At 49.0% G+C, this 12,490-nt stretch overlaps 6 protein-coding genes across 6 annotated transcripts; 2 read left to right on the forward strand and 4 right to left on the reverse strand.

Moving 5' to 3' along the window:
* Positions 1 to 2,069: 2,069 nt before the first annotated feature.
* Positions 2,070 to 3,263, reverse strand: COCMIDRAFT_104702 (uncharacterized protein; the record flags this gene model as incomplete). The annotated part of the gene is made up of 3 exons (XM_007693296.1): positions 2,070 to 2,246; positions 2,393 to 2,755; positions 2,898 to 3,263. The coding sequence occupies 3 exons, from the start codon at positions 3,261 to 3,263 to the stop codon at positions 2,070 to 2,072; spliced, it is 906 nt and encodes a 301-aa protein (XP_007691486.1).
* A 1,558-nt stretch (positions 3,264 to 4,821) lies between these two features.
* COCMIDRAFT_8352 (uncharacterized protein) lies at positions 4,822 to 6,005 on the reverse strand (the record flags this gene model as incomplete). The annotated part of the gene is made up of 3 exons (XM_007693281.1): positions 4,822 to 5,385; positions 5,446 to 5,765; positions 5,816 to 6,005. 3 exons carry the CDS (start codon positions 6,003 to 6,005, stop codon positions 4,822 to 4,824), a joined length of 1,074 nt encoding a protein of 357 aa, XP_007691471.1.
* Positions 6,006 to 6,777: 772 nt separating this feature from the next.
* Positions 6,778 to 8,429, reverse strand: COCMIDRAFT_39884 (uncharacterized protein; the record flags this gene model as incomplete). Its single annotated transcript, XM_007693289.1, has 3 exons — positions 6,778 to 8,003; positions 8,062 to 8,164; positions 8,247 to 8,429. 3 exons carry the CDS (start codon positions 8,427 to 8,429, stop codon positions 6,778 to 6,780), a joined length of 1,512 nt encoding a protein of 503 aa, XP_007691479.1.
* A 406-nt stretch (positions 8,430 to 8,835) lies between these two features.
* On the forward strand, positions 8,836 to 9,843 carry COCMIDRAFT_39885 (uncharacterized protein; the record flags this gene model as incomplete). Its single annotated transcript, XM_007693290.1, has 1 exon — positions 8,836 to 9,843. The coding sequence occupies one exon, from the start codon at positions 8,836 to 8,838 to the stop codon at positions 9,841 to 9,843; it is 1,008 nt and encodes a 335-aa protein (XP_007691480.1).
* Positions 9,844 to 10,081: 238 nt separating this feature from the next.
* COCMIDRAFT_104660 (uncharacterized protein) lies at positions 10,082 to 10,417 on the reverse strand (the record flags this gene model as incomplete). Its single annotated transcript, XM_007693297.1, has 2 exons — positions 10,082 to 10,267; positions 10,325 to 10,417. The coding sequence occupies 2 exons, from the start codon at positions 10,415 to 10,417 to the stop codon at positions 10,082 to 10,084; spliced, it is 279 nt and encodes a 92-aa protein (XP_007691487.1).
* Positions 10,418 to 10,819: 402 nt separating this feature from the next.
* COCMIDRAFT_8356 (uncharacterized protein) lies at positions 10,820 to 12,015 on the forward strand (the record flags this gene model as incomplete). Its single annotated transcript, XM_007693282.1, has 5 exons — positions 10,820 to 10,930; positions 10,986 to 11,009; positions 11,082 to 11,234; positions 11,284 to 11,544; positions 11,596 to 12,015. The coding sequence occupies 5 exons, from the start codon at positions 10,820 to 10,822 to the stop codon at positions 12,013 to 12,015; spliced, it is 969 nt and encodes a 322-aa protein (XP_007691472.1).
* Between the last annotated feature and the right edge of the window lie 475 nt (positions 12,016 to 12,490).

Genomic DNA, 12,490 nt, shown 5'->3' on the forward strand with positions numbered 1-12,490 from the left:
GACGATAAGCTATATAAAGAAGTGGGCCAAAGAAGACATATGGGCTAGGGAGACCAAGATTGAGCATAGGAAGTGTAAAGCTAGACTAGCGTTAGCAGCCCTTTCGGCTCGGCCGCCGGGCGTAAATAAATAAATTGTGTGTGTGTACGAGCTTAGGGTACTCTGAAGGTCGCTCAAGGGAGCCCTCATTTATATCTACCCTTGAAGCCTTAGACAGTCTAATTATTTCGTGATCCCCGAACAAGACACTCACCAATCAAACGGACTTAATCATACAAGTCTCAGCTGAAAAGTTCAATTGATATAAATAGAGTGGTGCATATGGTGCTGAGGCATTTACTATTCTATATCATACGTGCAATGCGATGACTGCATACAGCTGGTTTCTTCAAACTAACTGCAGCAGCGGACCGGTCGAAGCTAATTGGTCTATCCTGGCAAGCATGTCAGATCTACTTGTACAAGTAGATAGAGGAGTAAGCGTTGGCTGTAGGCTGAAAACCTCGAGCTGGTACTCTCATGCTATACGGTTATGAGAGTCTATGTAATATGGTACGACGTGCTGACTATCTAGACCTTCTATGGCCCAGCGGCTATTCACGCTGATGTTCAACACTTCCCCAGCCTGTTTCACCCCGCTCGCAGCTGAATATCTGAATGCTTCTCTATTGGTGTCGTTCTGTCTGCTTATCGCTCTGTAGTCTTATCGTCCTGTCGTCTAGGAATTAACAACCCTAGGCCTTCACATAACGCTGCCAATAAGCGCGAACGTCTCAGCTTTCTCTCCAGTGGTTTGGAGGTGCAAATGTGCCTCTCGCATACGCGGCTGACATGTGAGGATTGGCTTAGCTGACTAACTTTGCTTATCTACTCCAGCTACTCTCATGCTGCATGAAGAAATAATCTATAGGAAAAAAAGCAGACTTTACGACGTGTTGCTACAAACATTTACGAATATGTCCAAGGTAAACACTGCAAGTCCACACTCTTCCCGGCCCAGCACCTATACCGACTGTAGGCACGCACACGCACACACACGAGCATGACGATCGATACTTTAATAGTACCCACAGCATGTTGTTGCCAGCATACTAGATCCACATCATGTCCGAGCTAACGCTAGTGCCTACATATAAGGGAAGCCTAGGTTCTGCAATATCTCCTGCACTAGAAACTTCTCAGCTCGGAATAACAACAGTACCTATATCAGTGGAGAGGCAAGAGCTAATGAAATCAAAGGATGCGTCATAAAGAGTCCTCCCGACGTCGAGAGTTTGCAGGTAACACGCCGCTGCTCGCATTCCAGATCTTGACGGTGCTGTCCGAGGACGCTGACGCCAGCTGCGTTGAGTTGGGCGAGAAGGCCATTAGAGCTGACCAGGCTGCCATGGCCCCTCGAGCATCTAAACGCACGCGTCCCAGTGGTTAGTTAGAAGCTGGTCTAATAGCAATCCCTCAAGGCTCGCCGTGCTGAGAATGCCGCCTAGTTACACTGTTTATTGGCATAGATAACAACACAAATGCATGTACCTAAAGAAGATAACCTTTAACTAATTAATGAAGTAAATCTTTGTATAGCAGCTGTTTTCAAATAGTGTAATTAGCGGTTTGCAAGCAGACCACTTATGCACAAGGTACCTCGACTCGCCATCTATAGCGAGGAGGACATTTAATCCGCACCAGCTATATAGTTATAAGCTTTCTAGCGATAGAGGAACGTTGTATTGCAGATATTAGTAGGAGCCAGGCAGCTTAGACTAATCTAAAGCGAATAAGTTATAGCTCTCGATAAGGCTGACCCCCTACTGTAAGAAAAGGACGCGAAGTATAGATACCGCAAGCCGATTCTGCAAGCGAGCGTAGTTTTCCGTGATGATGTTGCGTGAGTTTCGGAGTATTTTGTTGGGGATAGTCATCACATGTTCTGATGCGGGAATGTTCTCTTTTGTTAAAAGGAAAAGGAAAAGGAAATATGGCGTTATTGTGTATCAAAGCGCATAAACAGATCTTTACGTATTCTTGGGTTGTGTTTTTTTAACAAACAAAAAGGGTCAAGAGAGATGCATGCACTACTTGGCGTACTTCTCTACAAAAGCAATCGTATGATCCATGACCTCGTTTGGGTTCGAGGAATTCAAAAAGTGCTCGCCGCCTTCGATTAGTTCGAGCCGGGCATCGGGCGAGTTTTTGAAGAGCTTGATTTCTTCTTGGGCGTTTGCAACGGTATATACTACATCTTTTGTTCCCTGGGAGTCATACAATGTCAGCAACATATCATGTTTCGGATATCGTCAGCTTGGTGCTTAGCGAGAGGTAACTTTCGTGTAAGCACCATAGTACTGAAGGATTCGTAGAGGATGGAAATAAAGAAATGCTGAAAAAAAAGACTCACATGCAGCCACAAAACCGGACAGCGGACATCCTCAGCCCTCAAATGCAATCCATCTCTATCCCTCAGATTAATCGCCGCCATCCTCATCCTCTTCCTCCCTTCATCACCCGCATAATTCTTCTGAAGCTGCTGCGTCCAAAATTCCTTGGTCTCCGCGGAGCAATTCTCACCAAACCCTTGACTAATGAGGAACTCGGCGAATTCCTTGGTAGGTACAAAGTCGGGAGTGGGCTGGTTGTCCTTCGTGCCGAACTCGCCCGTGATGAGGTGGGCGAGAGCATCCAAGGCCTGCCAGCAGCCGAGTTGGCGACTGCGTTCAGATTCGTAGTCGAGGGATGTTCCGAGAGGGATTATGCCTTGGATCTGTAGGCCAAAACCCAGCGGTCAGCCCATTCTTTCCCTCTGGTAAACAGCGCCTTCTTTCCCCAATATCATACTTCTCTTAAGTCCAACCCCTCCTAGCAACTCTTATAAAGATGTTGAAAGAAAAAAAGCTAAACCTTACCTTACTTCCGCCCAAAAGCGCCATCCTTACCGTAACCCACCCCCCCTGACTCGTTCCCATCACCACCGCCTTCTCAACCCCCAACCCCTCCATAACCTGCAAATTCATCACCGCAGTATCCCAATACGTCCAGTGCTCCGCCTCATGCGCTCTCGTGCCGCCATGTCCCAGCAGCTCGATCGCCAAAAGGTTCATCCGGGAGGTGAGGGCATCGTTGTTGAAAAAGGAGTCGAAGAGGGCGGAGGTGGTGAGGAAGGAGTTTACGAGGATGAGGGTGGGTTTGGAGGCGGAGAAGGAGGGGGTGAGGCGGTAGGAGGCGGTTATGCCGCCGAGGTGGGGGACGGTGATTGTTTGTGTGGTTGACATTGATTTGTTGTTTGAGAGAGAGGTTTTGGGGAGAGAGAGAGGGGATTGAGGAGGGGTGTGGGGCTTGGTGTTTAAAAGAGTCAGTTGGTACTGCAATGGTTGCTCGGTTATGTCATGGTTTGGGGGCCTCATGTGACAGCGTTTTCTTGGGGGCGGTGCTTTGACACTGCGGCACTTATAAATGCCTGGGTTCTGCCTGTGGAGTGATTTTTTTTTGCGAGGCTTCTTAACGTGGTCTAGAAGGACTTCTCTGTAAGTCTTAGGTGCAGGGTAAGATGGTTGATATCTCGGGATGACCCCGTTTGTCGAGAGTTTAAAAGTGCGGCACGCGTTTCAGAATGCTGGGGTAAAGCTTCGTAGAGCGGTTGCGGGTGTTCCGGAGTGTCATCTTATCAGGCTTTTGTTCTCAGATCTTCGTTTTCAAACGTCTTGCGTAGCTACCAAGCCGGGGAAACGAGGATTAGATGGCTTGGTGTCTTGCGGACCGTGCGCGATTTGGTCGGGGTTTAAATTAATGGATGGGACACCAGCACATGCGACGTGGTATGTTACTAGGTGGGGGTAAGGTAGAAGCATCAGTAGAGTGACATATTAAGGTTTGGACATATGAAGCTAACCTTGTACTGTACTATTATCTGACTTTCTCTGGTACTGGGGTATTGTAACACTATACACGCTTCCATAACAGTAGCGCTTATTCTTAGCGAAATAATGTAAGATTGGCTTTCCCAGAAAGAAACATGAGGACTCGGTAAGACATTGTGTCGTCCTCGAGATGATTGGGTCAATGATTATTGGTGATTCAGCAGAAGAGGGGTAAATTGGGCATCAAGTGTATGCTCACAGTATGTGATATTTTGAACATTTCAAAATGACAAAATCGTGTATTGATGCCATCAAATGGCTTTGAAACTCACGCCGCAAATCTCATGAACACGTAACAATTACTGAAAATATCGCCCCAACATTAAACTCGTAGCGCAGCTTGATGAAAATCTAAGCTGTTCTGCTTGTGAGCGTTAAAATGTGACAGGGGAGAAGAATTGTGGAGCGAATTTGATTGGGAAGTATTGGGTAGTGAGGGAACACTAGCAATAAGGCCATTTAGTAGACGATTCAAGGTTATAGCGTCTTGTTCTAGACGTTTGTGTTTGGTGTACTTTGTGCCCAGGGTTATTATACAGTGGAACATTGCGAATATGCTTTGGTGTTGGTTTGGCTTGGTTTCGTTTTCAAATCCATTAAGATGACCGTCCTGGACCCTCCAGTTTCCGCATCAGCGACTTTGAGGTTGCTGGTATAGTATCTACAGTAGATAAAGTACTTATTACATGAGCACCGCTACTCTTGTACTATGTTGTAATCGGAAAAATGGTAGATGATGTGACATCTCTGAGCCAAATTTTCTTGTGACTTATACCAATTCATGTGAGGAAGTGATAACACGGTGTATGATACCTATTTTATTTCATGAATGTTCGTTACTTATGTCTAGCCATTGGTTCTAGATCGGTTTTCTACTCTATAAGAAACCCAAACATCCCATCTGGTCAGCCCTCTAGTTCTCAAGAACATACCTATACCTTGCCTTTCCAGCCTCCATATCAATAATCGCATTATTAGCGTCGCTCATTGGTCTCTTCTGTACCCATGGCTTAATCTTCTTCTCAGCTGCCAACTCCAACATCTCCTTGATCTCCCACGGCGCACCGATACCACTACCAGCGACGCTAATTCCCCTCGTGAGAAGCGTGAAAGCGTTGATAGGAGGTAGCTCGCCCTTATCAGGGGCACCGACCTGGACGAGGGTGCCGTGGGTCCCGAGGAGTCCGAGGTATCCATCCAGTGGCATCTTTACGCTCGAGACGGTGGAAATGATGAGGTCCAATGTGCCGGCGTTGTGCTTGGCCCAGTCTGCGTCTTCATCAGTTGCGATGTAGCTGTCGGCGCCCAGCTTGAGCACGTCGTCGCGCTTCTCAGCTTTACGGCTGATTCCTACGACTTTGTCGGCGCCCAGGGCTTTTGCAAAGAGAACACCGAAGTGGCCAAGACCTCCGACTCCGACAATTCCTACTTTTTTTCCGGGGCCGCAACCGAATCTCCTCAGTGGTGAATAGACGGTCTGATCGTGGCGTAGTCAGCGTGTGCTTCAATCTTATAGTAAATTGAAGGTGTAACTTACGATTCCTCCGCACAGCATGGGTGCGGCATCAGCACTATCCAAGCCTTCAGGAATTTTGAGCACAAAATGTCCATTGGTACGGTTGTGCTTTGCGTATCCTCCGTAAGACTTGCCCTCGTCACCGGGGTAAATGGAACCGTAGGTACTGACGTTTCCGCGCGAGCAGTGGTTTTCAATGCCATTTGAGCATTCGGGGCAATCTGGCTGTAAGCAAGAGCGTGCTTGTGCTCCAACACCGACGCGGTCGCCTTCCTTGACGTGCTTCACATTCTTGCCAACTTTGACCGCTTTGCCAATGATCTCGTGACCGACAACGCAAGCTGCTGTATGTTAGTATGCGGGATAATCAATAACAATTGGATATATCTACGGTATGGGGTAGGTGCCCAGCCAGAGCTTAGCATGTGCAAGTCTGAACCACAGATACCGCAATGGGAGACTTCAATATCGACATCGTCCTCAGTCCACTTCTTGGGCTCGAATTGTCCCCATTCCATCTTTCCCTTGACACTCTCCTTGTCCTTGCCAAGCCATCCCTCGAATTTGGTGTCTGTAGCCATTGTGTCGTTGATGTAAATGTAATGTTCAGTGTGTGTTTAGGTATTGTTGTATATTGAAAATGAGTTTTGCCAGAGTGGCAGAAAATCCCTCACATTTATGTACATATGTAAAGCCTTGATCATGACCTCTGTCGGCGGCCCAGTATGACGTGTCCATAGAACTTTGTCCATCTGGAGCAGCCTCCACGCGGAGTTAACCCACTGACTCCGGAGGTGGCCCGCAAATTCACCTATCTCTTGGAGTTGATCGGGCCGTTAATCAGTCGAGGCAGCGGGGGGACTGTCATCTACTGGACGTCAGGCGGTATGTTACTCTACTAGTCAACGGCAGCCAGTGCTACCTTACCATTACAGTGGTAGTCACCGAGCCGCACGTCATGAAGAAAAGTCGTTACCCACTATGCCACTAGCACACGGAGCGCAACCGTACTCTTCTCTCATTGGCTGTGTGTCTCGCGCTAACAGACCGACAGACGTCGGGATCCACCGGGAAGACAGACTGATGTAGAAACTTTGTTTAGTAATATCGGAGTTAAAGGTGGGGATAGAGAGAAATCTATCGAGAATCATGTGCCGAACAGTGTAGATTGAAGCGCACGGAGATATGATCCGCGTCCACAAACTCCCGAAGGTGGTCTGGCGTACAAGCATGCCTCTGTCTCATATCGATCTTTTTGTTGGGATAAGAATGGAATATTGGGTTGATATTTCGTTCGTCAAGATACTGTACATACATGTGTAGTAGAGAATTTCTCTTAATATTGACTCAAACTTACCGGAAGCGCTCGAATTGCTCTTCCTCGGCCATTCTCTTATTTACGCGCTCAATCGTTTCAGCGCTGTAAAAATCTTCAAGGCTCTTTTCTCCCTTCAAAACCTCCTTCTCGTGCTTGCTTGCCTCTTCCTTAGTCATAAGAACCAAATCTCTCATCTTGAGATGGCTGTTCTTCTGTCCTGGAGTGCTTTGATCGACAAAGCTTTCAGTTGGCTTCCTCCATCTTGACAATATCAAGCGTGTCGATAAGCCACTGACTATGCTTTTCCCATTATACACTTCTTCTACTAAATAGCCAACATCGTCTTGTGTGATGGGAATCTTGAGACCAAGAGGATCTTCGCTGAAAAGTGCGCGAGCCAAGCGTTCTTCAGCGCCTTGGAGAGCGCCTAGAATACCATCGTACATCTTGTCTCGAGATTTCGATGGAAGATATTCATGTGGGTAACCGGAAATGGAGAGAATGACATGGTTGGCAACGGCCAAGCCAAAGATTGCTGGCATGGTACCCAAAACTGGCAAAATTCGTACCCGAAAGTCTGCAAGAACACCCAACTCTCCAACGTTGCCTTTTGCGAATTCTTCTTCTGAGAGAGGTTGAAGCTCAGCCTTTCCAGGACCTGGCCTCTCGGTCGAGTAAACGACTGGTATACCGTCTTTTACACCTTTCAGCCGCAGCTTCCGTCTGGTGGACTTTGAAAGGGGGTCATCTGTGCTTGCTGAAATGTCGCCAATGAAGATTCTAGTAGGATCGGACTTGCAACCTGCACCCATCGAGGAGATGACCTTGATGTTGTTCATGTAGCAGTAAGCCAAAAGAGCAACTTTGCTGTCGATGTTGTCGATGGCGTCTATTACAAAATCTGGTTGCTGGCCATTTAGAGGCGCCAACTGGGCAGCTGCAGTCTGCTCACTGAACAGTTCGTTTCGGCATTCAAAGTGGGTCCATGGTGTGATCTGTTCGAGCCGCTTGCGGAGGCAGTGCACTTTGGGTGTTCCGACATCTGCCAGCGTTGCTACTGCATGTCGGTTGAGCGAAGACAACGTAACTTGATCAAAGTCTATGAGACGGAGCTTGGAGCATCCTGATCTTGCAAGAGCCGCCGTTGCATGCGATCCTACTCCACCACAACCGACTACGACTACGAATGCTCCCCGTAGCTTCGCAAGTCCTTCATCTGTAAGAAAGACCCGATTTCTCGCCAATTGCTCGAGGATAAGATCTAATGGTCCCGTGTGAGAACTCAATGTAATCGTTTTCCAAGGATAGGGACGTCTTACCGTCGTCATAATCGCCTTTTCTCGCTCGCGCGGCGAGTGCCATGCTGCGCTCATCTTCTTTACTTGGAGCAAATACATGTGAAGCAGCACCATATTCAGTCAGCTGTAAAGCGTCAGAAAAATTGTGCAACTCCAAGAATGAGGCCACCATGACAAAGATTAGCCGGCGCAATTGTTGTACTTGCTCTTGACGGACGGTGGTCTTTACTGAGATCTGGAATAGACGCTTTCAAGTCTGCTACTCTTGTCATACGTCGAGCTTTTTGAAATCCGAGGATAGCACTTCCAACTACAAGGCCCGAGACGGCAGCGGTCGCTACAAGCTGTGCATTGTGGGACTCGGAAGCCCGCGATATCCACGAAGGCATCCTGGTGGGGTTGAGTCGCACAGCGTGAGACCGTGCACTCAATCTATAATGCTATGACCATACAGGAAGAAAGGAATCAAAGAAAAAGAAAAATGATTGAGAATTCTGCGAACTGAGAATGGCTGGGATGATTTTTAGTCATATTGAGAGTGCTGGCAGGCTCCCAGTTGTTGACGCTAGTGCGGATGCGGTAAGCGTCAAAGTCTGCTTTGAGAAAACGCAGATGACCACCAGCATGGAAAAAGCAGCCAGCAGCGAACCATACAGAGACAAATATACGCGTTTGAGACACTCCTCACGCGCCAGACAGGACGCTGGACTGTGCGGGTGTCTTGTCGCCTACAAGAGGCCTCCACGTCCACTTCTACTCCTTGCGGCCCACATCTCCGAGTACTAAACTGCAACCATGTCGAAACTGACATTCGCCTTGATCGGGGCAGGCGGTGCTGCTGCCGGTGCTGCAGTAACAGCAGCGCTGTACTCTACCAGGAGAGACAACTTTCCACACACGCCAGCTGTCACGACAACCGCCACTACAACTGTGACTGGATCCACACGAGCAGGCCCAATTCCCTCAGCCCCAACGGGCCTCGCAATTCATGCCCCTGCCATTGCTGGCAGAGCGGTTGTAGATCCCAACGGTCTCTTCCAATATGGCTTTCCCGGTCCGGTCAATGATCTCCGCCCTGCCGCCTCTCTCACATCGTCATACGACCGACGGACGCGAAACCCAGCATGGGTAGCGGAGCACATAACCCCAGAGTCGCTAGCAAACAACAATGCGGATCGAAAGCATAGTGTCTTCGTCGAGGATGTCTCAATCCCTGAGATGTTCCGCGCAAAGCTCAAGGACTACCTCCGCAGCGGCTATGACCGAGGCCACCAAGTCCCCGCAGCAGACGCAAAATGGAGCCAAGAAGCCATGGACGACACCTTTGCGCTGAGCAACATGTGCCCGCAGGTGGGCAATGGCTTCAACCGCGATTACTGGGCCCACTTCGAAGACTTCTGCCGCAGACTTACACAGAATTATCCCTCTGTACGCATCGTAACCGGCCCCTTGTACCTTCCCAAGCGCGACGAGGATGGCAAATGGCGTGTCTCATACGAAGTCATTGGCTCACCGCCCAACGTTGCCGTCCCTACGCATTTCTACAAAGTCATTTTTGCCGAGGACGGCAAACTAGGCGGCAAAGTCGCACTGGGAGCATTTGTGCTGCCCAATGCAGTCATCTCCAACAGCAAGCCCTTGTCGGACTTTGAAGTGCCCATTGAGGCGGTGGAGAGAGCAAGTGGCTTGGAGTTTGCAACAAAGCTGAGCCCCGACAGGCGGAAGAAGTTATGCCAAGAGGTCAACTGTGGTCTCATCGTTAAGGAATATGCACAGAGACAGAAGTCGTTTGGCAAGCAATAATTGAAAGTCAGAGTTTGGTATTCAACCACATGTCTTATCTTCATATGCAGCTCGTGTTGCTAGTCGTACATTGTATAGTACATTGTCACATCGATACGTCGCCCTACTCGTACAGATGGCATTTCTCATGTTACCCATGCGCCCGGAAAAGCAAGACCGTCGGTCTCGTCTATTCTGTGTATTTTGCCATGGCATCGTTGCTCTCAGAAGCCTTTTCCTTGTATCCCCTCTGCAGAATTTAAAAGTTCTGCACCGCGCCGCCCTGGGCGCTTTCACGTTGTATCCTCGCTACGTATTGCTTGCTAACAGTGTTCCATGCGCTCATGTACTTTTCCATGCATGCAGTGAAGCAGTTTTCTTCGCCTTTGGAGAGGGATGTGCCGGGCTTGGGGACGCAGCGTTCAAAGCAATGCTCGTTGAGTTTCTGTGAATAATTAGCATATGGAATTTTTCGAGACAAATGCAAAATGTATAGGCGTACCTCGACAAGCATGCGCGCATTCTGCATGGCGGCCTCTTGCTGCACCTGGCGCATGACGGCCGTCTTTGGGTCGCTGGGGCCTAATGAATTCATTATGGATTTTGTATATGTTTTTTTGGTGGAATTAGTGTATCCAAAAGCAAGAATTGCGAGTAAGGTGGGTGAGTCGTTGGGCAGTGGCTCCCGCGTGGAAAAGTTGTCGACGTCAAGAGCGGCGCTGCTCGCTAGCGTGGTTCCGCAACCCAAGACCCCTGCATTGCACGCGGAGGTGATAGAGTGGCCTTTCCAAACCCCAAGTCTCAGCTTTGAGAACTCCAGCACGTCCGAGTCGCCAACCCGTGCTGCCATCTTCTTTTCACAGCCTCGATCTCCTGGGGCTTTATTGCTTGTCAATTCCAAGACAGAAGTCTTCTTCCATTCTTTCTGCGCGCCAATTGTCGCTTGGTACCTTGGGAATCGCCCGTTTCAGGCAGTAAGAGGGAACGACGTGCAACCATGTTGCTTGCAAAACCATGGACGAGCTTGTGTTTGATGGCGGGGAGCTTGACGGGCGCATGGGCGCGGTCTGGAGGATTAACCGAAGATCCTGATATCAAAGCCATCTCGGTGCGTTGTTGCTACATGATGAGTTGAGGGGCCGCTGTCGCTAATCGGAACATAGCTGCGGACACACACCCTCGAGCCCGTAAGTCGCCTCTTCGTACCGTAGTTACTGCTGGAAGTAGAAAACTGGAATTTGCTCTGACACTAGCGATAGCCATATCTCGACTCGGATATGCAAAGCCGTTGGTGGGACTTTGGCGGAGACACCATTATTCGGACTGATAAGTACATTCGACTTGCTTCGGATAAGCCCTCGCGCGATGGCTGGATCTTCTCGAGAGTCCCTCTTACGGCTACAAATTGGGAGGTTCGTGCAAAAAAGACGCCACTGCTAAACTAGACACTCACACGAGCAGGTTATGTTTGAGTTCAAGATTCACGGACAAGGAAACCTCTATGGCGACGGCTTTGCCATGTGGCTCACCAAGCAGCGCGCACAGCCAGGAAATGTCTTTGGCCATACAGACAAATTCGAGGGCCTCGGCATCTTCTTCGATACCTACAAGAACAACCGCCCAGGCACCGTATTCCCCTACATCATGGCTATGAATGGCGATGGAAACACAGCATATGACAAGGACAATGACGGCAAGGCCAACGAGCTTGCTGGATGCTCGGTGCGAACGCCCAAAAAGTTTGAACTATATGTATTCTAACAAGTGAATCAGGCTCGCGGCATTCGCAACGCGCAAATTGCAACCAAAGCCCGCCTCACGTACTTTCAGGAGCAGTTCCTCCGCCTCGAGATCCAGTACAAGGCCGAAGACGAATGGACCATGTGCTTTGAAATCCCGAACTTCAAGGTCCCACCTGTTGCATACCTGGGCTTCTCTGCCGAGACTGGTGAGCTCTCCGACAACCACGACATTGCTTGGGTCAGGTCAACAAACCTCTACAAGAAGAGCCCTGGTGCGATGCCATCGACAGGAAGCACTGGTGGCAAGACTGCTTCGTCTATGAGTCGCGAGAGACCTAGCGAGGGAAGCTGGACATGGACTTTTGTAAAATTCGTGCTGTTTGGTATGGCACTAACTGGTGCATACGTCGGTTTCACCGTCTACAGGGCCAGGCAAAGAGACCGATTCTAGGGGAAGAATTCATATCTGAAGTTCAGTGGGCAGAAAAGGCGAAGCAACTGGAAATGTCGGAGATTACAGGTTGATGGGTGCGTCGAGATTGGGGATAAGTACGATTGGACAGCATTGTACAGTGTTGGAGTTGGTGGTGTGAAAACGACCTTTTTCAGGTCGTGAGCCTTGTTTACAGTTCCCTAGCGTATTTCCGTATTACTCTACACCTGGTCTATACCGAGTCACAACCCCACATACAAAATTTATTCAAAGTAGATGTATTGTCTCCGCTCATAATAACAGATCTCTGCACTGGAGTACGCAGGAGCTGTCGATGAAAGCAAGTGGAGTGGGTTGAGTATTGTTCTGGCATCCAATTTAGGTGGCCTGGCGACATGGAGAATAGGAAGCGGCCATGATGTTGGATGCACTAGTTCTGAATAAGTGGCATCGAGATTTATTCGATCTTCTCAGTTTAATCCTATGTGTTTGT

The sequence above is a fragment of the Bipolaris oryzae genome (assembly GCF_000523455.1).
Source record: "Bipolaris oryzae ATCC 44560 unplaced genomic scaffold scaffold_159, whole genome shotgun sequence".
NCBI classification, from domain to species: Eukaryota; Fungi; Ascomycota; class Dothideomycetes; order Pleosporales; family Pleosporaceae; genus Bipolaris; species Bipolaris oryzae.